The sequence below is a fragment of the Myiozetetes cayanensis genome, unplaced genomic scaffold (assembly GCF_022539395.1).
Source record: "Myiozetetes cayanensis isolate MyiCay16 unplaced genomic scaffold, myiCay2020 scf17, whole genome shotgun sequence".
NCBI lineage: Eukaryota > Metazoa > Chordata > Aves > Passeriformes > Tyrannidae > Myiozetetes > Myiozetetes cayanensis.
Genome location: NW_026087378.1, coordinates 4,293,151 through 4,320,112, shown reverse-complemented (window position 1 = coordinate 4,320,112; position 26,962 = coordinate 4,293,151). Strand labels below are relative to the sequence as shown.

The window sequence follows — 26,962 nt, the reverse complement described above, 5'->3', positions numbered from 1 at the left end:
AGAGCATTCCTCTCACCAGCTGTATGGCTGCTACATAGATTTATCTTTTTATGTACCAGACTACTTACACTGTTAACCAAGGCTGGGGCTCCTCACTCTGCTCTGTACTTGAGACCAGGAAGGAAAAGAAGTCCCATCCTCAGGCATTATCCAGGACAGAATAAACAGTGATAGGACAATTAGACATTCATCCTGCCAGCAGGACTTCCAGCCTGGCACAGGTGACATCACCACACTCCATGCCCTGTGTCACATCAGTTTCCACCTGCCAGGACCACTCTTACCCCTCCTCCCCACTCCCCCAAACAGCAGCAGGCTCTCCAGTTAAAGCCTCCAGTGGATTTGGGTGTGGATGGAGCCAAATCCAGCTGGGAATCAGCACAGCTCCCCTGAGGAAGGAGTGGAATTCCAAAAAGGCATTTGTTTCTGAACACCCTGCCCAAAGCTGAAAAAGAAGAGTGTCCACATTAGCGTTCAGGGTAACTGTTTCAACAGAAGCCAAAAAGGTTCAGAGGAAAATAATTTTATTAAACCCCTGTTTAAAAGAATGGTGGGAACTCACACGTGAACTCAGGTTGGTTGGGGTGGGCTTTTCTTTAATAGAACAAATTCCTTGTTTATTACAGATGCTTCAAAGTCCCTCCATGAGCCTTCTCACTGCCAGGTACGTGCCAGTTCAGTAAACCAGGTAAACAATTGTGTCCCCAATGTCCCTCGTCAGGCCGTTCTCAGTGACGCGGACGTGCCTCTGGGCCAGGTCGATGTGGAAGATGGCTTGTTCCAGGATAGGAGTTTTCCCTGCTTCCTCTTTGCCAAGGACTGGAACACGGCGGGGCCCAAGCACGGGATCATCAAACCTCATCAGCTTCACTTTGGAGAGGTCTGCACAGAGAGAGGGGCTGGTCAGGCCATGGGAGCTGCACACGAGTGAGCCAGAGCAATGCTTACCCCTTGCGATTTCCACACCTGCTCCAAGGAAATACATTCTACTGGGAATAACAGTCATGTTAAGGTTTACACCAACACAGTTATGTCCCTCAGTGGTTACACAGCAAATTACCAGCAGAAATGGGGAAACCCCACACAAATACCAGCTCCCAGTACCACACAACAAGCGCTGAATTTGCCTTATCTGGCTCGGGACAGCTCTGAGTAACCAAACTGTTGTTTCTCATTTTCTGAGGAATGAGCTGCAGAGACTGGGAGGAAGAGGAAGGTCAGAATTGTATTCAATACAATTCCCTATTAAAATATTCACTAATAAAAGACTGCTAAAGCAGTCCAAGAAAAATCCATAGGAAGCCTGTGTGTGATCCTTCAGCCAAGCCTTCCTGCAAGTACAGCCTTCCAGCCCTGTGCCCAACAGCACACTGACACCTTCTGGGAAGAGACAGAGGGAGTCCCTGTTTCATCTCCCTGGTTTTCAGGAAAAACTCCTCTGCTGTCACAAGTTTAAGGATGAGGTCCAGATTTCCCTTTATACCCAGCTCCCAGTGCTTCAGATTGGTTTGGTTCTCAGTCCCTGCATCCTTCACCAAAACACAGCTCTGTTCCTACTGCACCTACTGCAGCAGCACAACCTTCAGCAGCTCTCACTTCCACTTCCCTCCTGGAGATGGTAGCCTCACCAGGTGGGACAGCTGGACACCTGTGCTGGTGGTTACCTTTGATTCCTCTGTCCATCTTCATCAGGCGCCTGATCACGGTCTCTCTGTTGTCCCCTTGCCTGATGTCCATTTTTGTGGAGAAGTGGCCATTGGAGGGCTGAGGGTTCACCAGGAACACAGACACACCAGGCTGAGAGAGACAACACAGACCTTAAAGGAGAACCTGTGCTTGTGATCCCTTAGGACAAACATGAAACTTAAAACATAAACATCTGCTGTCCACAAATCTTCTGGGGATAATATCCCTTCAGAACTGGCCTGGCAGTGCAGGGCGGCAGCACTGCCCAAATCTAAAATACAGCCCAGCAGTATAACAAGGGTTTAGGACATATTTAGGGAAATCAATGACATTTTTACTCTTAAAAGAGCTAGAAATATTCATACATGATGAATGATCCTGTCTGATGGAAGTTCTTAAATGGCATATTTACTTTTGATTTGGGTTTTTTTTTAAAGTTTCAAATTGTGTTTTTAAGACTTCCACTATCTGAATTTCTGATTTTACCTCAGTTCTGAATACAGAAAATGGTTTTCCAGGACAGCAGTCTTCTTTGATTTTATCTTCTGCTTCAGAAGCAAACTTCACTTCAATATGATCCAGCTGTAAAACAAAAAAGATGGGAGAGGAGGGAATAAGCAGGAGTTTAATGGCTTTGGAAAGAACAGCAGAAGTTACAGCCCCATCAAACACCTGTTCGTGTGTGAAAGTGGAAAGTAAACCTGCACTGACTTAAGGAAACAGCAGCACACTTAAAACCATAAAATCTAGTTTGGAAGGGACTGGAGTGTCACCTGCTCCCTATGTGAGGTGCACAAAGACCCCACTAGTGAGGTTCTGAGGGCAGGGATCCCCAGAGACTCCCCAGCCTCTCTGGGTGGCCTGTTCTGAGGATACACTGCTGTCCCCACAATGTTCCCCCACCCTCATAAGCTGCACCCAACTCCTGGTCATTGTCCCTTGTCTGACTGGCAGCCCACAATCCCAACAGAGGTTGGCTTGGTCACCCTTAACTCTCTAAGCAGCACCAGCTTGCTCTGAAATCTCCCCCTCAGCCAGTCTCCAGAAGCCCACTGCCTTCAGGTCACACTCTCCAGGCTCCCCCAGCCTCCCTCATGGTCCTCTGCTTAAGAGCCACCTGTCCCCAAAGCCTTTGTGAACTGGGGGAGGGTGAGGGGGGCACAGCACTGGCACAGCCCAATTTAGACTCAGTGGAGCTGAGGGGTGACCTCCTGACTTGCCCAGTCCTGTCCTACACAGGTGACTCCCTCCAATGTAGGTCAGCACCCAGTGTGGCTCATTGGCAGGGACAGCACAGCCACACCAAGCTCCCATGAACCCTGAAAACCTCCCAGTGACCCCCAGTTCCCTGCAGCAGAGCTGAGGGCACGACTGGGGGTCATCACATGGGGTGAGTCCTGACAACTCCTGCTCAATTTGTCCCACATGAAAGATCTCGTTTAACAGCTGTGCTGACCCAGTGCTCGCTCCCTCAGGTCAGTGGTTTTGCTGATTAACAGACAGTTTAAAGTAAAAGTTGTTGCTCACTCTTGACTTTGTTCTGACATGGGACAAGCCCAATAAAGTCACACTTGTTTCACACTGTACAGGTTACATCAAGCTCTGCAATATATGAAAGAGGTTCTTCACCCAGAGTGGTTGGATGTTGGAATAGGCTCCCCAGGGAAGCGGTCACAGCACCAAGCCTGACAGAGTTCAATTAGCATTTGGATGAGACTCTCAGGCACATGGTGTGTGGGAATAGGTGTAGGGCCAGGAGTTGGCCTCGATGATCCTTGAGGGTCCCTTCCAACTTGGCATATTCTGTGATATGTATTTCTAATTCTTCAAACAGTTGTTTTTGGTTTGGGCTTTTGGGGTTGGTTTTTGATTGCTTTAGTGGGGTTTTGTTTGTTGGTTTTTTCTTAAACACCACCTGCCTGAGTTGTCCCCTCACTGCTGTTTCCTATTAAACTAAATTCTGATCCTCATATGAAGCAGCACAATTGCTACCAGACTGGATCCCTTTTACAGAGCACAGAGTGAAAAGCCCTTACCAGAGCCTGCTGCAGTCAATGTGCCAAGGCAGGAGCCCAAAGACTCTCATCATTCTTGCTAGTAATGCCTTGAACCAACTCCTTCTCAATTCCTCAGCTGGAAACATGTAAGATACAGGCTGGCTCAGAGAAAAATGTCTCCTCAGAAGTCTCACTTTACTCTCACAGATACATCCAGTATTGCCGTAAAAAAAAAGCCCTGTTTTCTGGGACCATATTTGGGTAGCACACACCTACCCCTGTGTCTCACGTCTAGACTGAACAAATTTATACACCTTCATTTGACAAATGGAAATAGTTGCTAAAAAACTGTTACTTGAGCAATGTATACAACCAGAAGTTAACCTAAAGAGGCTTAGAGCCTTAGGGAAGGCTGGTCCTCCAGCTATCCCAATGAATGCTGAGTAGTGGGTGCCAAGTCCGTACCAACCTCCAGGGAATTTGTCAAATAGACAATGTTCTCCATGAGCACTGCACGCTCGTCAAACTCCAGTTCCAGATCAAGAACACGCGAACCATTCTTCTCCAGGTTTTCCTGTCAAGGGGGGGGGAAAAAAGGGTATTAAAAAGCTCTAAATGCTGCAAGCAAAATGGTGCTTCAAAATGGCAAACTATCCACATTAGTCATGAAAAGAACAAGCTTGTAAATCCGAGAGCTCTCTGCTGGCACAACACTAACGTCGGAGCAATAATTTTCTTGTAACAGGGTTTCTTCTGCAGGGAGTTGGTGACACTGATGGGAGGAGTAAGAGCAATTAGAACACGTTTTTAATATAGAATTGAAAAGGTGTTTGACATTCACAGTTATTTATAATCCCTACTTAATGTGCAGGTTGAGAATTCACAAAATCAGTCAGCATTTCAGTGGCATTTCACAGCAGGAAACTCAGGCTTATGACCCAGTTTAAAATAAAGGACGAGCCCACAACACCTGGACGTGCTCACAGCAGCCGTACAACAAGTTCTCTGCAGGGAAATAACAACCACTTTGTATGTTAACATAAAAGTAACTTAATTAGTCCAGAAAGCCAGCAGCAACAGTCACAAGAGACAGAGCATTAAAGGCAATATAAAAACCACGCGAATTTTTTTTTTTAACTAAAACAGAACTTCCTCTTCAGAGTTTAATCTGCCCCTGCCTGGCTCTCACATGCTGAGCCAGCTGTCTCCTTTGAAGCTCTGCTTTGTCAGCCTCAGCATGGTTGTGGTTTCCTGGTTTCCTCATCAGTTTAATGTGAAAAATTCCCTTTTAACACGGAACTGCTTCCTTTTGTAAATCACAGAGGTTCTCCTACATTTCAGCCCTCCTCTGATGAGTGGGAAGCACAAGCAGAAGTGCTCCTTGTACTGTGGAAGTGCTGAATAATTGGTTTCAGACAAAAACACTCTGATCTGGGGAGTCTGAGGTCAGATGGTTCCATGTCTCTATGTGAAATTGCTTATTCTCTTTGAAAGTGAAAGGATGGATTTTGGGTAGACCTCAGCACAGCAGCCCCTGTGAGCCCCAGGATCACTCACTGCTGCCAGACTAACACCAAAAACCAGGAATGTTTCAGCCCTAACTCACAGAACTGAGAGCTTGTCTGATCTTTCCCAGCTGGCTCAGTGGATCTGACACATCCCTACAGCTCTTACAAACTTAGATGGGAAGCTCCAGAGCTGCCCAGTGCTCTCCACTCCTCTGAAGGCTTCCAAGCTCCCATGAAAAGGGATAATCAGAGTAACCCCAGAGAGAGGGCAAAGAGCACCTCCATTTAGAACACATGACAAAGCTTTTAAATAGAAGGCATTATCATGTGCATTTCAAAAATCAAGCTAGATCTTAAGGAGAAAATGTAATTTTTTTTACACTTATTTTTTCTATTACTAATCCCTCTCAACTTCTACAGATCATGAGAAGTCAAAGAAGTTTTAAATCCCACTCTGCAAGGCCCCCTTTTGTAAAATTTTGTGAATTCTTCTTGGCCCTAGTTGCTGCATTGAATTTTTATCTGCAAAAGCAAGAAGAAAAAAGTTCCTTTAAAAAAATGGAAGTCAAGATTTTCGTAGGCTTCCATGACTCAGGGAAAATAATGGAATACCAGAATATTAAGTGATAAACATAAGAACTGTACACAAAATCCATAATTCCATTCAAGGCTCAGAACAGTCCCTTTTTATCTCCCATTAAAGCACTGCAATCAATTAACTCTGGCCTTGGTTTTAACTCCAAATTTTTTATGTCTCCAGAGCAACACTTGATTCTTATTTCACCATGAAAAACTGGAGAAGTCAAATATGATACATTTAAAATGCAGAGGAATCCAGGTGTGATTGAAGCACCTGCAAGCACCAGGCCTCAACCAGACCCTGAGCTCACTTGGGCTAATTTGTGGAGACATTTTTATTATGTATTTCTTCCAGAGATGATAAAGATGTTTATAAACAAACACAGGAAGATGTCAAATAAGCAAAGGGCAGGAGGGAGACACTTCATTGACCAAAGCTTTTCCTGTACCAGAACTGTCCCTCTGACACTCACCTTCACCATGGCAACAAAAGGCATCACCTTCTTCATATACTTCTTCAGCTCTGGTAAGGTATTCAGCTCACTGGCAATTACTTTATTATCTGGAAGTTGACCTCCACTGACCTAAACATGGATGAACAACCATTGAAGAGAACAGGTATTATTAAAAAACTTGCCCTTTAACATCATATACCCTCCCTGCTTTCCTATAAATACCAGCAAGGTTTGTCAGCATCATTGATTCCGCAGATAATTTACTCATCCCTTTGAAGCATCAGCCCAAACAGCATTCAACACTAATACAGAAAAAGAGCCTATACAATGCCCAAAGGTGAATATCCCCAGAACTCCACATGAGGAATATTGGTTTATCTCAATACCACAAGCTGGAATAGTCAGGACTCCCTGATCTATCAGCTACAACCCAGGCGTGTCCAAGCCCAGGATGGTTCATAAGGATCCTAAAAGCCACTCTGAGCAGTTTCCACATGTCAGAAGCACAGATCCTTCTGCTTTCAGAAAGGATTATTTCTTCTTATGACTGATTTATTCCATTTCAACCTATTTCTTGCAACACTGCTGAGTGGTACACACCTATTCAAGGATCAGAACAATGCTGCTAAGTCCACTTACAGAGTAAGGCAGCATTAGTCTGTCAGTCGACAATGTTCCCACAGAAATATACTTGGGAAAAAGAATATTTTCAAAGCTAACCACTTACAAATGAAAGAAATAACAGAGCATGGGTAAGTTTTTGCTCAGATTGTCAAAACTAATAAAATCTGACAGTCAAATCGATGACAGTCCTTGGGACATTTTCATTAAGCGCCAAAACTTACTGTACAGTTGTAAAACCATAGAGAAAATTAACCTATTGAATTCACTTGGTAACAGCTTATAAATTTTTTACAGATAAAAAAAGGGCCCCAAAAAACCAGGGAAGCAGCTCAAGGGAACAAGAAGGGAGCAGCACCTGGAAGTGCTTGCGCAGGACGGACAGGGTGGTGTGCTGCCAGGGAGGGTAGTTCTTCGCCACATAGATGGTACAGTGAGAAGGCTTCTGGGCAGGTTCTTTAGTGCTTTTCTGAGGAAACAAAAAAAAAAGTTAGGAAGGAGTCCTTAGGCATTACAGAGCACACACACTTAGACAGCCTTCACCTTTCCTTTCACAGGTGCCATGTAGCTCTTGAGGCGGAGCCGGAGGTCGTGAGCTGCTTCCATCAGGTACTGAGAGGAGCGAATCAACACCTCATCCACAGGCCCTGCTACCGGCCAGGAGGCTCTCATGATGGAGTCAGGCTTTGGAGAGAGGAAGAAGGGACATGCACTGGGGTGAACACACATTATCTGGTGGGTTTTCCAACCATTATAGCTCGATTGGAAAGTGGAGTTTAAGCAGTTCGGACCTCAGCGAGGGCCCACCTGTAACTAGGTCGTAAAGGAGTGAGCACACAGCCAACAAGCACTTCTTTGCACATGTGTTCAGGACTACACAATCACAACTATGCAATCACAACTGCCATGTGGCTACAGAACTCCATCTACAAACACAAGGCGCTTAAAACAAACAAAACTAAGTTTCATGCACAAGTGTAAGAATATTGCATTGTTTGGCTTATTTTGAGATCACCTCCTTGTGAGCAGACAACCAAAGGGACTGGTATTAAAGTTGCATGTATCATCATAGCAACAGACAGGCTCCCTGCAGTCACTGTCCCTGGGACAAGAAGCCATTCTGGCCCTTTGGATTCTGACACGTTTCTTCTACTTGCACATGAGTAACACCTGACATGAGCGTTACTGAAATCCAGCAAGAGCTTAGATCTGAATCAATGACAGAACTGAAGCACCAGTACCTTCCCCAGCAGGGACCAGATGTGTTCACACAGGTGGGGGCAGATGGGAGCCAGCAGCAGAGTCTGCACCTCGATGAACTGGAACACCAGCTCCCTGTGCATCCCTTCGATCGCCAGCTCCCGGTACTTGTCCTTCGCTGCCTGAAACACACCAAAACAGCCATGAGCCCTCCACTGCCAGGGAGAAACACTCACACACTTCTGGGCTCTAACACGCCTTCACAATGTGAGCAGCTTGTAATAATCCACTACTGAGTTCTAAGAACTGTATTTTCCTGACGCACCGGAGCGTGAATCTGCCAGTTGGCCATCGGATTTTTGCATTAATGTGGTACTTTAAAAAAGTGTTTATTGGCACAAACATAAAAGACAAAAACATCCACAGCTGTGTATCAGGTGCTGTCATCCCAAATAGCTTGCATACAGATACTAATAAGGACTAAGAAAAAGGCAATGAATATGATCTATCATTACACATAATTCAGCCTATTCAATCCTACTCCTGAGTATCTCAAAGCAGCCACATGAAGGAGTGCCTGTAATTCATTAAGCGGAGCGGCACGGCTCTGCAGACACTCTGGAGACATGGTTTATGGAGGATATCAAAAAGTACTCTGCTTCCAAACAATTTTGTTGATGAATTATCTGGATTTCTTATGAAGAGTTCCTTATTAAAAAGGAGTTAAAGAAAAGCAACACTTTTTAATAGTGTCCTTTTTTTGAGCAAGCTTTTTGCTCATATTAGAATATCAGGACTATTTGCAAGATCACATTTGTCGTCTTCTGGATATTTGTAAACTGACACAAGCACACCTCTACAGTTTCAGATTTATTCCACTCATTTCTTGGCACAATTCTGATTCCAATTCAGCTGTATAATTAAGGATCAGAGACAACAGGATCAAAAGAAATCCACAAAGTAACAAATACCACGTGTCAGTTTCTTGCACCTCAGAGGAGCCCTCCTACCTGAAACTCAAAGAAGCCAGTTTTCAGAGCTTCCTTAAACATCATCTTCTCATAATTTTGTTCTGTCTTCATTATGCCTGCATTCATCTCACTGGGGAGGGAAGGGAAGTGACAACATCACTACTGCATAGTCTGCCCCACATAATGGCAGTGTCACTGTCACCAGTGCAGCCCAACCCCATCACCTGTTCTGGAATGTGCTCTGTCTTATGGAATTCATTAATTTGAAAATAAAAAAATAACTACAGGATTGCTCCTTGCAAGGAAAAAAAGTGGTCCAAACTGTACTGTTAACCTTTATACCATACCTGGCAAACACTCTGTCATTGAAGGTGTTGGCAGGGCCGCTCCTCAGGCTGTCCCTGTTAGCGATCATTTCCTTCACCCACTCCACCCACGTGTACAGACGAAGAATACCAGCATCTGCCATGGCTTCCACGAAGTTGGCATCTTCCACAGTGTCTCCAGCATCAGCCAAGGCCAAACGCATGCCTGAAGGAAATGGGATCAGCTACCGTGGATGGATGATGGATGCCCTTAGCTGGCAGATATCCCTGGAGCCCTGTGCCTCCTGCACCTGTGACAGCTCCCTTCAGTCAGAGATAATAAATGCAAAGCAAAGTCACAAACTGCCTGGCCAGCCAGAGATGCCTCGAAGGAGGCAGTTTCACCTGGGAGAGGCACACTGCCCTCCTTGGGAAGGGACCAGGAGAGCAGCACAGTCAAATGTACTGCTCTCAAATACAAATACAGTCAAAATGCAGGAGTGTGGAAGAAGGAACGTGAGCACTCATGGATACAGTGCACAAACACCGTGCTCACCAACAGTGTGTGTCTTGTGTTCTGATCTCTTAGGTGAATGCAGAAGGATGAAACAGGCCCTCCCTGGAGGGCTCAACCCCAGGAGCAGCTCCTGGCTGAACCAGGTGTTTTGCTAACATACATCCCAATCTTCCAAACAGAGTGCAGCCTTTCAACAAGAACAGGTGGTAAGTGGCAGATTTATTGTCATTCAATACTCCAATAAACACATTCCAATAAACTCCTTAGAGCAAAACAGTCATTTTAGTCATTTTGGCATAATTGACAATCAGATGCAGGTCAGAACACACTCACCATCTGCAGAAAACTTGTCAACAGCTTGACTGAGGGTGAGGAAGTTGCCTGTCGATTTAGACATCTGAAAGAAAAAGAAGAGTGTTTGTTTTCTCACACATTCCCTGTGTTGGTGGATAAGCAAGACAGACCCAACAAGGGTTTGGGTAAACCATTTTCTCATGAATCACAGCAAGAAGCACTTCGTAGGTCTGAACAAGGTCTGACAGCAAAAGCAGACTGAACTGTGTAAGCACTCAGCACCAAACTGTAATCCCAGAAATTCCCTAAATTAAACTTAAATACTACTTCAAAATTGGCATTTTCAGCTCACCCTGCCTTGATTTGTCAAGAAGGATTCTGCTTGGTTTCTTGGTTTGTCTTTTTATCTCATATCAGACAGTCTCCAAGGCCTAATTCCTGGGTTTACCCACTTTTAATTCAACTCAGTGTCAGAACTCGCACACATTAGCAAGTTACTGGCACAAACTCTTTCCTCCTACTGCACCAATTTCAATGCTTTACAAAGCTGAACCTTAATAAAATAAATAAATTATTCAGCATTCTATATTACCCTAAAACTTAACAGACATGCACTGAACTAACATTTACTAAACTGGCAAGGCTACACAAGAGCTGACTTAAGAGAAGTGCTCCATAGAATCAGAGGAAAGGAAGGTCTTTGATGAATGAAAAACTGGAGAGCACCAATGAAAAAATTTAAGTATTTCCCCCTCTTAAATTTCAAGAAGAATTTTCCAGTCTGGCTGGCAAATGCCTATTTTGACAACACAAAAGCCATGTCATACATGAAGCCTCACTGTACCTTTTCAGAATTGAGGAGCAGATGTCCATTGGCTCTCACAGCTACTGGCCATTTTTCTCTGTTTGAAGACAAGATACAAAGCATTTGGCCAAGTAAACACGCTTTCTCTTTTTAAGAAAAGAACAAACATTTTATGTTCCAGTTTGGGATGAACGCCTTAAGTGGAATCTTCAAAAAGATACCTAAAGGCTGTCTTAAAAATACTAAAGAGTGTCTTTGAAGATGAAAAGAACTGCAATATAAGGGCTAGGAATTACCATCGCTGAAAGGCAAAGCAGGAAGCAGTGCACCTGCGATTCTAGTCCATTTATCTCACCTCCCTCTATTCAGATACATTTAATTTAAGGGCAAGTGACTGGCACTGCCCAAGAGTACATGACAGCACTGGGTCCACGTATCTCTACCCACAGAGGAAGCAGATATCAAATTTCCCACAATCATCTTTACAGTACTACATCAGAAACCCACTTTTCCTATATATAGTTTTATACAACCCTTAAACACAGGTTCAAGGGAATGCAAACAGTATCTTCATCCTAAAAGCACCACGTGATGGGCAAAGATTCTCAGCCTAGCACAGTCAATGGGAATGCACACATCTATATAGGAATACATATATATGTACACTCACACACACATACACACAGTCTGTTTTAACCATCCTTGAGAAGGAATTAAGAAGACGTCCAAGTCATGCAAATTCCAATGCAGGAATACAATTAATGCTGGGAAATCCACAGGGGTAGATATTGCAGAAAAAACAGGGGAAATGATGGTAAAACCTCTCCCATTTCAGTAACTTCTACTACAGACAACTGTGTCAAAGCTGCAATATGAAAGAATACATTTTCAACCCAATTCTGAGTGTTGTACAGTCCAAAGGCCATTAGCAAATGTAGTGGAACTACAAACTCTCCAGCTTTGCCTCCTGCACACCCGCATCACATCCCAACTTACCTTTGCTCTGACCACATGGCCACATGATTGTAGAGGTAGTACGACAGGTGATTTGGAACAAGATCTTTGCCAGAAACTCTGAGATCCACAGGATACCAGAATTCAAACTCCTCCTTCAGCTTATCCAGCTTTTCTTTTGGAATCTCAGTTTTAGGAAATGGAGCTGCCTTGAAGAAGATGTAATCCCAAACTTCTTTGCTCATTTGATGTGCCCTGCATAGAATCAGTCCCACACCAAGATGTCAGTAAAAACTCCTTTCACGCTCCACAGCATTTTTTACAAGGCAGCTTAAACCTGTTGATCCATTCTCACAACACACTCCATGTGATCAGCAAACTAAGACAGAGAGTGCCCAGGTCCTTTGCCTGAAATCAAATGAGTAAATCCAACAACAGAAGAAAACTCAGAACTGCTCAAGCCATGCCCTGCTTAAACTGCCTTTTGAGATTTCACAAGAAAGCATGAAGCCTCCCATAAAGAAAAAGTGATTAATAAATAAAGCATAATCTTCATTGTCCCGGAAACACCATCATTTCTTTTCCAGCTGTCACCCCCTCAGCACTACCTTAACTGACCACTGAGAGCCCATCACTAGCACGTATCATAGAACTATTCCTTCTGGTTTCCATGGAAGTCAAAGAGCAGGAGGCCAAGAGAGAACTGTACAATTCAAGGTCACCTCCTACAAAGAAAACATTCCCACTTTGAATGGAATGAACATTTAACATTTACTACAAGGCAAATCTTGCCAATTACTAGAGGCACGATCCACAATTTTGAATGAGAACACTGATGAGATGCAACTTAGACCCACAGCTCTGCAGCCACTCGGCTGCATTAACACATATCCTTATTTCCACAGAGAAACTTTTACTCCTGGCTCCTCAGAACCTATCTGCTGTAACAGATACTGCCTGCAAGCTTTCCAAATTAAATATGTTCAAACTGAAGCTTGCTAAGGGGCTTTGGCCTGTGCTATGCAGAGAGGAAAATTCTGGACACCACGTACCTCCAGTACACATGAAACAAACACCTCTGATGATGGTCCACACCACCAGCCTAGAATAAATCTTACAGGCACTGATTTACTGGTTTGGTTCTGGTAGTTCTTGTTTTAGGCTTTAAATTCCTGTGCTGTGACTGAGCTTGTGTTTGGTGCCAAATTTGCTATAATAGGTGAAGGTGACTGACATGATGGGCCATAAAACCCCTTTTCCTTTACCCCACGCAGCAAGTCCCAGTAAAAAGCATTTGTCAAAGCTGTAAGATGTTATCTCCTCACATAGGAGTGCACTCTAATTGTCCATTCCTAATTACATCAAATCTGTAATTCAGGGCTCAGGATGCTCACTTCAAAGCCTGTTTCCAGACATGACTAGCTCATGGGTAGCCTCTCTGTAATTAGAGAAGTTTGAGCCACAACAACAGCCTTGCCCAGTCTCTCAGACCTATTTCTGTCTGTAAGAATCAGAATCTTCACTTTGGAAATGGCGTTCAGATTAGTTATGGAATTGAGTAAGGAAAGTTTCATTCCAATGTCTAAGCTACTCCAGAAAGCAGTTCATAAACCACACAGAATTAGAGCAGAACCCTCAAGACACAACAGGAAGTGATTTTTTCAATTCCAGACTGAGCTGCACTATCTCATCTCTCTGATCCCTATCACTGAAGTTCACAACCATTCCAAACAAAAGGTCACAGAGCAGCCTTCAGAGGTCTTTTAGTAAAAATGCCTTCCTCCCTCTTGCTCTGAAGGCTTCCACATACAAGTTGTGGAGAAAAGGTGGTTCTAAGCTTCTAAGAGTTACCCACATTTAATACAGTGACACAAACTAAGTGCTAAATCCTGCTCCCTCTGTACACTGCAGCCTACAATTTGTCATGGTGCAAAGCAGTCTCAGTAAGCAGAGCCACCTCAGCAGCCACTGAAACCACTCACTCAAACACACGGCAAGGACCATTTCAAGGCAACTCAAACAAGTACTGAAAAGGGTGATTTACTTTGCACACAGTTCTGCTTTCAGAGGCATTTTTCCCCCCTCACACTGCTCACCACACTCCTTTCTTTCCTTATTTCCCCTCTGCAGACCTGCTGTAAACTTAGCTCACAGCAGGTTAAACTTAAACAGCAATGCTTTTTAAACACAAAAGCAAAGATTCAGCCTCCTTGGCAAGACTTTGTGCAGAGCAATTCAGGAGATAAGCACACTCAATTAAAAAAGAGAACCTAGTGGTTCACTCTCCTTACCTGATGCCCAGAGGAGATTCTCCTTGGCCCCTCAGGTTCCCTCCCTGCAGCAGGTGAGCCACTGTGTAATAGGCCATGTAGATGGTGGAGTCGGAGAGAGACTCTATCAGCCACTGCTCATCCCAAGGCAAGCGGGTCCCTGGACAGGGGGAAGGCAGCTCTCAGGTACAGGCAGCACCACCCCGACCAACAGGCACCACTCTTAAGCACACATAAGCAGCTTATGACTTTCAGGGGAACATATAAACACACACATGTATACATTAGCACTCATGCTTTTAAAAATAATGGGTTTAAAAATTGAACTATGCATTTGAAAATTTTACTCAAGAGCGAACGCTGGTTTTGAATCATTTTCCTGGCAGAGCTCAGCTCACAAATGCTGGCTGTGGGTTATAGTGCACTTCCAGCAGCTGTTCCATGTCAGGCTACACAAGATGAAGGCTAGTCAGAATTTAAGGCCCACACCCAAGAAATGGTATTAGTTCCCTCTCCTGAGGTCCCTTCCAAATCAATGGCCTAGATAAAAAGCTACCAAGATGCTGCAGACTCCCTGTAGTAATGCAAAAATAAACTCAGCCCTGGCCACAAGCATTTCCAACAAAGCATGCCTTCTCTGGGATACTGGTCCAAGATGCAAGTTGGATAATGCTGTTCCACACTTCCCTATACCACTGGGGATGCTAGACAGCACTTGAACCTTCCAAATGAAACAAGGACTACCATCCTCATGAAGCACTGAGTGAGAAAGGAGTGTTTTGCCTACCTAAGCCATATGTCCTGGAGCATGCATGCTCTTGTAGCCAACTTAAAGTAGCTTCAAAATTTCTCCTAGTCTCTTCACAGAACCTGTAAGAAAGAAGCTCTTACTGCTCTCAGCCCTCTCAGACCCCACCAGCAGCTGCAAACAGTCACTCTCTGTTACAGCCACGTCCATAACTCACGTCTCCAGATGGCTCAAGCACTCTGAGGCCTGTTTCTTCCAGTTCACTTCACCATAATCTAAGTACCTACAGTCAGGAAAGATTCACTGTAATAAAGCAACCCAGAAATAGGATACAGTTGGAGTCACTTTATAACTACAGCTTTACTTCACTTACCACTGGTCACAAAGAGCCACGACACACTCATCACCAGATCTCGACATAACTTGTTTCTCAGGTTCCATATAAATCATGGCTTCATCCTAAGAGTTGAAAGGGCAGTGAATGCTAAGATTTAAGTATTTAGCAAAGTCTTGAAAGTCCTGACAACTTACTAAAAAGCCCAAGAACACCAAGTCCCTCTCTCAGCATTGCTCTGTGCTCTGCAGAGACCCAAAGCACCTGAGGACTGCAGACCCACACTGGGGGTTTTCCAACCACTGTGAAAATGGACAATTCAGCAGCAGCTGTGTGCACACTGTCACATACCTTATCCACCATCAGCTTCTGAATGCATTTCTTGACATCTTGAACTTTTTGTCCTTTGAATTCATCCACCAACATCACCTGTAAAAGACGGGTCACAGGAGATGATTTTTAAAAATTTAACAAGAAATAGTTGCTATAACTCTTTAGATCAACAGAAGGAAGTTGCAAGTACCACAATCTTCGACATGCAAAAAACAAGAATGTGTGTGTGTTTTTCCATTAAGTGTAGCCATATTTACCCAAAAAGAGTTTGTACACACATCAGCATCCATACAGGTGAAGAAGCACAAAAAGTCAGAAATAAAAACTGTTGCCAGATGAGGAATACACAGAGATCTACTGCACAAGTAATGACAGGAGGAAAAAGCAAAACCAAAATGCTCAAAAACACACACACAGAACAAAAACTAACCAAAAAAAAAAAGAAACAAAAAAACACCAACCCACAAAAAAACCAAACCAAACAAACAAACAAAAAAAACCCACAACACACACAAAAAAAACACAACACAAAAGAACCCCACCACCCACAGCAACACCTTGTTCTTTTTGTATCAGTTTCCCAATCAATACTTGTAACAAAATGGATCAGCTCCCCCAAGGTGACCACTTGCTAGGAAATCAGGTTATAAATCTCAGTTTGCACTCATACATTCCTCCATTCTCTTTCTCCAGTTCTGCATCACTCGTCCAACTGCAGAACCTGGCTGCAGGAGGAGTCTAAATGAAAAGTTCTCTGGGGAAAAGCAGCAGTGTTCCTCTTTCTTGCAATCTTTTCTTTTTATTCTTTACCCACCTTTTTTTTCCCTAATCAAACTCAGCAAGAAACCACAATCTTTTATTACTTACTCCCTCATAGAATCCTTTCAGGTACACTCTCTCCTTGGCCTCTGCAAGCTTCTCTCTGTCGTTCTGGCTCTGGATTTTGAGCTCATCGCAGACAAAGGGAGCACAGAGGCTGCCATAGCCCGGGATTTCAATGATGGGCACCTGGGAATTAACAAAGGGCTGTCAAACCCCGCTGCAGCATCTAACACAAACCAAGTTACACAGGGCTTACGAAGTATTGGTGCAGTTCCACTCAACCAAAAGTTCCTGGCAGTCCCCAGGGTGGCTCCTGAGCTGCCCAGTTTTATCTCCTGACATGGCACCAGTACCAAGCTGTCCCAGCACTGGAGCTGGTTTGTTGAACCAAGGGTACTGCAACACACTGGGATGGCTTTTTGGGATTGCTTTTTCTAATGAAAACTGACTCAGCCCTGAGGCTGCACTAACAGTGAGGGACTTCAGCTCTTTGCATAGAACAGATACACTCATAATCCCACCATTAAGGCTCAAAGGTGTTGGTTTTTTTTTTTCAATCAACCAGCAGGTTATATTCCATTTTCCAAAACAATAATTCCCCCAAAAATTTTCTCTCTGAAGCGAAGCATAGAATAATAAGCCTTGGTTGCAACCCTTAACAAATCAAATATTATAACTACAGGAAAACAAGAAAAATTTACTCTAAGCTTTTCAGCTCTTTCAGCTGAGGAGAACTTCAAACAGAAATTGTGGAAGAGGCAGGCACATCTCCTGGTTCATTTCTCATCAGTGAGTACAAGGTCCTGTGTGCTGCAGATGGACGCATCTGGGTGCACTTACCGGCTCGAAAGGCAGGACCATTTCATCTCTGATGCCATACTTCAACCTCAAAGCCTTGAAAATTGGAAGGAAAAAAAAAAGCAATACAGGTAGAAGAAAAATATTCTATTTATTATACAGCAAACAAAGCCACTTCCCTGCCTTCTCACCATTTCTCACACTTGAGTTCAATCCCCATCTCATCTCCAGGTGATTCTTTGCTGTAACTGTCTATATTTTTAAGAGGGGACAAACTAATATTGCTCTACCTTGAAAATGAATGGACAAAAATTTAATAGTCAGGGATAGCTGTTCAGACACTGATGTACTCTTGCAGTTATATTAGCAGCAGCTACTTTGAGTCTCATTTGAAATTCAGACAGGATCTTAATCTCATCTCTGGGAGTCATTTCCACAACAGGAATTCATTTCTGTCTCACTGTTACTCTTCTCTACCTTAACATGCAGCACAGGTTACATGATTCTTGCCCAAAACTCAGACATGAAGTCTGAAGAAAAAAAATCTGAACAATCCCAGCTGATTTAAGCTTCGTTTATTTTTAACTACTTTGATTTCAAGTTAGAGATGGAAAAATTCCACTTAAAGGGAGTTTCATTGTACCCACTGGATATCAACTTTTGACCTTCTTCACTATGGAAACAGTAACAATTCAGTTAACACTGACCTGCTTTTTTTTCAAGTCTCTCAGGGCTGCAAAGTCATCCGGAGAGTCAGAGGGAACACTCGTCACCACTCCGGTTCCTTGGCAAAGCAAAAGATAAACAGATGAAAGGATTAGTCCACATGTTCTCAACACTCACTGTCCATCCAACAGGCTGTGCTGCAGAGTTACCTTTATCCTCCTTGATGGTGAGCATGGGCAGGGCATAGATAACCTTGTAGGAAGTGAACGGTGCCGAAAGTGCCGCACCAAGAATCTCCTGCTCAGGACAAAGGAACAGCGTTACAGTAAATCACAGGGTTTCAGCCTAGCTGAGCAAGCTCTCCTAGCTGGTGTTCTTCACATTTTCTGGCATTCCTTACACACTGCAAACAAATAAATAGATTATACACATACAGCTAGGCAAGGAGAAAGCATATATGAAAACGGGTGGTATGATTTCAGATTGCATATACGCTATTTAGGGGTAGAAAAGTCAAATACCGACAAAAAAACCTGAACTACTGGCTTGCAGAGTTTGGAAAACACAGGAAGCAGTAGGACAGTTTGTTTCCAAGTATCTGAAGCACATCAGCATCAAGGCAGGAGTGACTTGGGAAGTCAGTGTCAAAAGCTACATTAAAACAAGAAGGAAAAGCATATTGTCAAGGTATTTCATGCACTGACAGGAGGCAGACTAGATGTGGCAGCTGTCTTCTACCTCACTAATTTCATTGAATTCACATCATGTCTACTAACAAAGGAAAAGAACCTGAAGTATTTTCTACTTCATTCTTCAAAGCAGGATCAAGAAAGACAGTGACAAGTTGTAGTGAATGGAGATTGAGGGATGCAAACAGCTGAAGGTGTTTTGGATCAGGATGAACAAATGCCGCTGACTACACTTGCTCAAAGCAAACAAGTTAAGGACAGTAAGTCTCAAAACCACTGACATCCAACTGCTCAGCTAAGAAAGCTTCATTCACAAAGATGTACCAGAAATGTCAGCACCAACAAAAGCCTTTTCCACGTAACCCTTTCCAGCTATTCCTTTTCCCCCCCTCCCTTTCAATTCACTCTTCCCAGCAAGTAGAAAAATGTTACTTAAAACCATCCCTTCACCAAGTCATGCAAAAGGAGGCAATAGGAATGCATTTGTCCTCAGGTTACCCTCCCAGCAGCAGCTGTGGCTCGGCTGCCAAGGAAGCTCCCTGCTGCTTGCTTTTTTTACCAAACTTTTTTGCCAAAACACTCCAAAATTTCTGTAATAGCACCTGTATTTTCTTTACAATTAGACCTCCACTATCACCTTTATGCCTCAGAGGACCAGCTAGGCCTGCCCAGCACGCTGCAGGATGCTCACCTCTCCCATCAGCTCCTTGACCACAGGCACGACCCCGTTGTCCTTGGTGAAGCCCTGGTAGGACATGTTCCGGGCAGCGCGCTGGGTGCAGATGAAAATGTCCCCGTTCCTGGTCTCAAAGCCAATGTACTTCATGTCTGGGCGAAGCCAGCAGTTGGTCTGGCCAAACATGGTCTCCGGCCTGAGCGTGGCAGCCACCAGGAAGATGTTTTTTCCTCTCAGGCCACTGGCGGGGGAAAGTATTTGCTAAGTTACCAAAACAAGAAACATTCTGAGTCACACAGAACAGGCTTTTAAGCCAATATCAACTTACAAGTAATGTTTCCTAAAGGAGGAAGTGGGTCATTAATTCTTTCTGAATTCTGGTTTGTTGGTTTGTTTTTTTCTTTATCTCCAATATGAGTTCCACATAGAGACAGCTTCAAAACACAGACCAGGTCATTGAAGTGAGGGAAATAACTGGATGAAATTAAATTCTGCATTAGGTAAAACGGACTCTTTCATTCAATGGTCACTTCTGGCCAGGAGACAGAGCCTATCTGCCATTAAGAAGTAAAGACCTACCTCAGTTTCACAGGGTAAGGATCCAACACCTTCATTTTTATCAGCGTGTACTCTTGAGGCCCAACACCCTACAATTCACACACACAGTGCAACAATCAATAAGTGACATTGACTCGAGCAGGAAAGAAAATAAACTCTATTCTGTAGGAACCCAATCCAAACACTATTTAAGGTATGGATGCTTTCCTCAAAGTAAATCCTATTTCCATCCATGTGGATGGCTGCTCACGAAAAAGCAGACTGCAGAGAGATTATATGGTATTCCTACACCCAAAAACTTGTCAGACATTGTCTCTGCAACATCTAAGTTAACAACAGCTTGTTTGTTTTAATATGATGGGAGTAATGCTGCTGGCAGAAAATGCCAAAGAATCACAGAAACAAGTTACAATGGAAAATACAGTCCATAGTTCCAGACAAATCTGCTCAAGAGAGGAGTTCTCTCAATTTTCACATGCCCTGACAACTGAGACCCAGTGACTCTGCACGTACAAACTACTTGTCGCTCCAAGATACAATTTATTTTCCACTCAGTATTTAAGATCATAAGCAATGCATGAAAATGTCAAGTAGAAATGTTACCTCTCCTGTTTGCCTGTCATGATCCATGCAAGGCTGTCCATCCTTAGGAGAATAAATTGTGTATCTAGAAAAAGGTATATTTTCACGTAGCAGTGAGTGCAATAATGTGTAGACAAGAGGAAAAAATAAAGCTCTTCAGGAAAGAGTTCAGTTTTTGCAAGAGCTTTTAGTATTGGTCCCTTTTTTGCTTTCAGTTGATCCCCATGGAAAAACTAAACCAGGAACACAATCTCACAACTTTGCTGGCACAACAACTACACTTCACCATGTCAGGCAGAGCACCAGCAATGAAAGGATTCTGGTTTCGTGTGAGTGGAAAACATGCTCTAGAGACATGTCACAGGGCTCTGTCTTTGGTAAGCTGAGCTTATCCACACTCCCAGTAAATCCAGACCTGAAGGGGAGCTTACCTTTTGCCAAACTTAATCTTATTTCTTTCCTTTAATGTCAGGAATTGCCATCGTACAAAGGAATCGTAATAGGGATTGACATTTGTAGTAATGAAGGAACGCCTCCAGTCCACCTGGAAATGGGCAAGAGGCTCCAGTAAGTAAACACAATCAAGAAATTAAAGCAAAGTTATTATTTTAAAACTAAAAAGAACTTTCTCTTCAAAAAGACAATGCCATACAGGCTGTATGCTTAAACACATTTGTGCCTGGTCTCTCAGAGCTGTCAAAGGCTTGAGCCCCCTCCACTGACTGGGAATTTTGGGGGGTTTTGTAGTAGTTTTAACCAACCACTCAAGCTGAATTTCAGCACTGCCTTGTTTCATCATCTCTACCTGTCTTCATTTTTAAAAATCTGTTGTCAGCAGGACAAACACCTTTATTTAATATCACATCATTATTCTTCTTAAAACTACTGTCAATACTGACCGCAGACCAGGTATCTCACATGGGAACCAGAAGTCATAATTCCTTTTTTGGCAAATTTCCAGTTGTGACCACTGCACAGGGCACAAGCTCTATATATGAAAGCATTTAATTATCATTCCAGACCATGAAAAGGTTGAACAAATAATTCCATAAATACCTGAAACATTTCTAGAATAATGTAATATTATGCAGAAAACCTCTGAGAAGCATCACATTCACAAATACAATAACAGTACAGTTATGGTTGCCTATGTAACTGAGATTTGGATTTCCCAGAGTCACCTTCAATCCCATGCTCTTCAGATCCTGCACAGCGAGGGGAGGGAAATAATCCAGCCAGTGCTCAGCTTCAGAAAAACTGACCACTTCTTCATCAGACAGGCCCAAAGACTTCATGATTCCCCACTGGTATTTGGAGGAGCCAGTCTTGGCAGCAGCCTTGCTCTAAAAGGAGAGGTGGAATCAGGAAGACAAGTTATTAGAAGACAAGTTATTCCATGCAGATGTCCAACACACCTGCAGCAGTTGTGCCACGACAACCTGGCAAGGAACGGCCCGTTCCTGCTCAGACCTTTGGGTGTTTGCACCACAGAAAGGTGGAGAGCCCTCCACTACACCCTTGTACCAAAAACCTTTGCTGCTGTCACTTTGCTCATGGTGCTTTTCCCTGCTATTGTCCTTTGAGTATCTCCTGTCTCTCCCCAACAGCAACTCCCTGCCTGTGGGACCAGGAAAGGTCACTCCCTTCTGCCATGTAGAGAAACCCAACACTGACAGCAGGACAAGCTCTTCAGCACACCTCAAAAACATACACAAGAACATCTCTAAGCTTTTCCTACACTTGATTCATTGCCTTGCTTTTTGATACTCCCACAATCCTAAATCTCATTTAAATACCTGGTAAGCCAAAATGGTTTAGATGATTTTATTAGAGCATATCCAGCCAGAATTGGTTAGATACCAATTTATAAAGGAATAATCAGAACAGTAGGTATACACATCCCCTACCTCTGAAAAAGTAGGGTTATTTGCTACGACCTGTTTGTGAATGTTTTGTGAAGGGTTTAAAAAAAAAAAAGAGAGAGAAAAAATGAGAGTATTACTCTGGATGATCACCATCTACCTTGGAAAAAACAATGAAAATATTTATATCATGAGTTTCTTTGAGCCCAAAAGAGGAAAATACTGCAATGCACACTCTGAAGCTTTGAGAGCACAGCTCTCAGTCCAGGGAGGCTTGGTTTAAACTTTACCTTTTTGCCTTTTGCTTTGTCTTTGATGATAATTTCTTCTTCTTTTTTACTAGAATTTTCTTCCTCTTCCTCCTCCTCATCAGGAAACTCTGGTGGGCAGCCATACAATTCCATTTCTCTTTTCAGTTTATCTGCACAAGCCTGAACAGAGTTATTGGGAGTGTGTCAGCACTTCTCTGGGCTCTGGTTGCAATCACAGCCCAGGACTGGGTTTTACTGATAACACTTTGCATTTTGCTACAATGCTTTAAACTTTTTCTGGACCTTGTATTAACTTCCAGGAGATCCTGCTACTCCCACAACGCCTGTCAGGGCAGGAACAGGATTATTGTGAGGATTTTCTTGCAAAGAAAAACATACATCAGGTAAAATTTAGTTTTACAGCATTTTCTCTTCTAGGAAATGATGATACATGGTTCAAGCACAACACATCTTTACTGCAAATGCAGGTTCCAAATCACACTGTCCTGATGAATTTTTATATAAACTAAGGTGATGCTGGGGATGGACAGTAAGCAAGGCTCCAAGCAGCCTTAGGGATAAAATCCCCCAGAAAAGACCCTCAGCAACTGCAAAGCTCTCACCTTGATGGGCATCCCTGTGCAGTGCAGCCCGAAGGGAAACAGGCAGCTCTTCCCCTTCAGCCTCTGGTATCCAACTGCAAACTATGGACAGGGAAAAAGGAACAGCTGAGACAGGAATGGCACGGGGCTGATCCAGCACTTCTCAAAGCCAGGTGTGATTCCTTCTCTAACACACAGCCTGCACAGTGAGTGCAGGCACCCAGCTGGGGAGGGAATTCATAACAGGAAGGTGAAACTGGAGCTTGGTACTGCCTGGGCTGCACAGGCATGAGCTTGTCCAGCTTCCAGGCTGACCAGAGAAGAATGGGAGCAAAGAGATGGATGTCATGGAATCCCACTCACTAGTGCCCAAAACCTGCTCGCACAGCAGGCACAAACAAAAGAGACAGTCAGATCTCTTATAAAATTTGAGCTGTTTAGCAGCACCTCCTAAAAAAAAAATCATTTGAAAGAATGAACAGAGGAAACACCTGCAGCCCCATCTCCTTGAATTCAAAGAGCCACAAAAGGCATTTCCCTTCAGCCAGCAATATTCCCACTGAAAACATGGGAAAAATGGAAAGTATAGTAAGTCATTACTGAAGCTATAAAAGAATTAACAAGGCATTCTGTTAGCTTAAAACTGAGCTACAAAATCAACATTTGTTTTGGGGCAGTATTCAAAGGTATCAGCAAATGAGAATATTTACCTCACATTTAGATAAGGAGAAAACGTGTCCCAGGTGCAGGCGGCCGTTCATGTAGGGGTAAGGAAAGGTAACAAAGTACTTTCCTTTGCTGAGAAGTCAAAGAATTAAAACAATCAGCTTTTAAAGTGACCATCAGACAATGCACAAGTAAAACAGGTGACTGGAATGTTCAGTTATCAGCCCACAGTGACTTAAAATAACATTTTCCTGCCAGTAACATAAGTCTTTGATTTTACAGAGCTGCTATCCTAACAGCCTTTATCATCTTAAAAAAAATCCTAAACACAAAAAAAAACCCTCCAAGGACTGACAAAGACTGACATCACAAAGAAATGTTGAAATAGATATAACATGTTCCCACAGATAATAAATTCTAATCCTGCTTCTGTAAATTAATTACTGCAGAGGCTTAAAGTCATTTATTTAATCTCCCACTCTCTGAGTTCAGATTTTAATGGCACATTGTAAGTAATCACTCCTTTCACAGGGATGTATTGCTGCAGTGTATTTCAAAGATGTAAACATTGTCTTAGTTTCTTTGAGAAGCCAGCTTCCAACAACATAATACATCTTCAGGACACTGAACTTCTACCTCTACCTTGGCACTCTATTCACACCTTGTCTCTTCCTTTCACACGCTCCCACTGATCCATAAACACGCAGGAATAAAGGCCAAGTCATTTGTTTGCTTGCAGAAATTACCATTTAAGAACCCACCACCTGTTGCAGCACCTCAGTTATTATCTTGGTTTAGTCTGACTTTCCCCGCACAGCAAATATTAACCTTATACTGCCAAGGTCACTGCTTTTCCAGGCACAGACCTTCCCAGAGGACTAATTCTGTTCCCCCAGGCAGCCCCTCCACAGTGTGAAGAGCATGGATCGCACTGATCCCAAAGGAGCTGTGCTCCCAAGCACACGGCACGCTCCCAGAGAGTAAACAAGTATCTCAGGGATGCTCTGGGGCAGAAATAAAACCAAGAGTTAAATGGTCTTTCCTGCAGAACACTCTCTACACCTGTGAAAGGCTCTTCCTCCCTGCAGCTCTGCTCCATCCCCTCCTCAGAGCAGAGCCAGGTGACTCCTGCCCACTCCTTTGGAGCCAATTTCAGACAGCTGAGAACAATTGTGGAACCAGCCAGGTGGGAGGAAATGTAACCCAGGAGAGAAGCACCTTCTACACCAACACACAGCAGCTCAGCAGTGTCTAACCACAGGAGCAGAAAGCCATTATCAAAGCAAAACTGTAACCAAACCCAGCACAGGTGGAAGGCAGAATGGTCTAGGAAGGATCAGAATGAGCCAGGTGATAGGGCACCTCTGCAAAATAGTTCATGTAAGAAAAGAAATCACAGCCCCTCATCTGAGGAACAGTAATGGTCACACATGTGGTTCCTCCACTTCTACACAAAGCACAAGAGATTGGCCTACAGCAGGACCCATGATTTTGTGTAGCACTGTTCTCTCAGCACAGCAGAACAGGACACTCCCTTCATCACAGTGAAACCTCCCAGCAGTGAGGGCTCAGGCATCACACTGAGGAACCTCCTCCAAGTGTACAAGTCACCAAAGAGAACCTGGTTTTCAAACCACAGAGGGCACTGACACTGTCAAGGAATGAAAAGGCTTCTCTTGTCCCTGCTGGAACTTGGCCACACACGTACTCAGCTGCTTCACGTCATCAGCTACAGCAATGCCAACAATGTGTGAGAGAGTCCCCACAGCTGAGCCAAGAGCACTGCTCACTCCAAAGGGGCCACGCTTTCCCTCCCAGACTTCAAATGAAAAGACATTTCAAGCAGCGAAAGACAAAACCTGCATAAAACAATGGTACCTCCTTTGGTCCTTCCTGTCCGCAGCATTGATCTCAAACACTCGCTCATGGTCCCACTTCTGCTGGATCTCTCTCTCAATCTTCTTCAGGAAATCCACCTTCGCTGTCCCTTTGCGCTCCTGCTCAATGAGAGGGGGAAGAGAGGTCTGGCTGGAGAAGTTCACAAGGACAGAGCTGTGAGTTATCACAGAACTCTCCTAACTCCCCTGGGTTTGTGAGCACTGCAGCACTGCCCCAGGGCAGAGCAGCAGGGGTGGCTCTGTGCAAACCTGCACCCTGGGACCCATCCTTCCAAAGCAGGGCCCTGCATCGGTAAGGGAAGGGGTGACAACCTTTCCCCAAGGCAAAGGAGGGGCAGCAGCCAAGTAACACACACAGAGATCATCCTGCTAACAATGAACAAACACAGAGTGCTCTAAAACAGGGAGACAGGAGTGTGTATAAATTACACAGTTAAAAAAAATGGAATTCTGTTTTATTCCAGAATCAACATAAACCCCATTGGATGTTTCTTTCTCTTGCTACACCTAAAGTGGGAACAGCACTCCCCATGCCAGGAGGAGAGTCTGTAATTGTAGTTCACCGACAAGAGTTCTTCAGGTAAAGCATCCCAAGTGATTTTAATTAAATCGGGTTTTAACAGCCTTTCTCCCTATTCTTTTATAACGCAACACATGGCAAATACTAAAGGACCTTGTTCTTTTACCACAAAACACATGGGAACTGTTACGGGACACACGCACCGCAGATTCCGCACTCATAAAGCTTGAGGATTTGGCTCTTTTCCCTCAAAACTAAGACGCTCCTAAGACCTTTACACGAAGGGACCGCGATACCGCCGGGCAGAGGGTCCAGAAGGGCCCGTGCGAGGCCTCTGCCCGGCAGCCACGGCCCCGAGGAGCGACCCGGCCGAGTACCCATCCCTCACTCCTCACTCACCGCCATGTTGCCGCGCCTGACGAGACCGCGCGGGCCGTACCAACAGCGGCACGGCCGAGGGGGGAGACCGAGACCGTACCACGGCACGGGGGGGGGGAACTCAGGCCTTTTGTAGCGCGAAGACAGCAGACCGCAGCTGAAGGAGGAAGGAAGGGAAGGAGAGAAGGTGGAACAGCGGGGTGGTCACCGCTGTCACCTGTCCCTGGTGGAGAAGGGGAGACAAACCCGGCGCGCCTCTCAGGGGTGCGCTCCCGCCGGGCCGATGCCCCTTTAAGAGCGCCCCCCCCAAGATGTCGCCGCGGGTTCATGTGCTCGCTCCACCGAACTTGCTGGTTCTCCCTGACCCTCGGGTCGGGCTCTGGGCCGCCGCCATTGGCTGGCGGCGCGGGCTGGCGG

General features: G+C 44.3%; 1 protein-coding gene across 1 annotated transcript; it reads right to left on the bottom strand.

Annotated features, from left to right (window-relative positions):
* Nucleotides 1-507: 507 nt before the first annotated feature.
* Nucleotides 508-26,610, bottom strand: LARS1 (leucyl-tRNA synthetase 1). The gene is made up of 32 exons (XM_050312019.1): nucleotides 26,567-26,610; nucleotides 25,628-25,746; nucleotides 23,794-23,881; nucleotides 23,105-23,185; nucleotides 22,521-22,661; nucleotides 21,550-21,711; nucleotides 20,800-20,912; nucleotides 20,390-20,453; nucleotides 19,808-19,875; nucleotides 19,244-19,469; nucleotides 18,073-18,160; nucleotides 17,905-17,981; nucleotides 17,240-17,293; nucleotides 16,445-16,585; nucleotides 15,596-15,673; nucleotides 15,284-15,369; nucleotides 15,128-15,193; nucleotides 14,950-15,032; nucleotides 14,184-14,322; nucleotides 11,935-12,147; nucleotides 10,978-11,035; nucleotides 10,173-10,236; nucleotides 9,365-9,548; nucleotides 9,057-9,147; nucleotides 8,088-8,228; nucleotides 7,390-7,530; nucleotides 7,205-7,315; nucleotides 6,244-6,354; nucleotides 4,153-4,257; nucleotides 2,173-2,268; nucleotides 1,665-1,797; nucleotides 508-882 (listed from the first exon to the last, which is right to left on the bottom strand). Exons 1-32 carry the CDS (start codon nucleotides 26,570-26,572, stop codon nucleotides 677-679), a joined length of 3,534 nt encoding a protein of 1,177 aa, XP_050167976.1. The 5' UTR covers nucleotides 26,573-26,610; the 3' UTR covers nucleotides 508-676.
* Nucleotides 26,611-26,962: the final 352 nt, after the last annotated feature.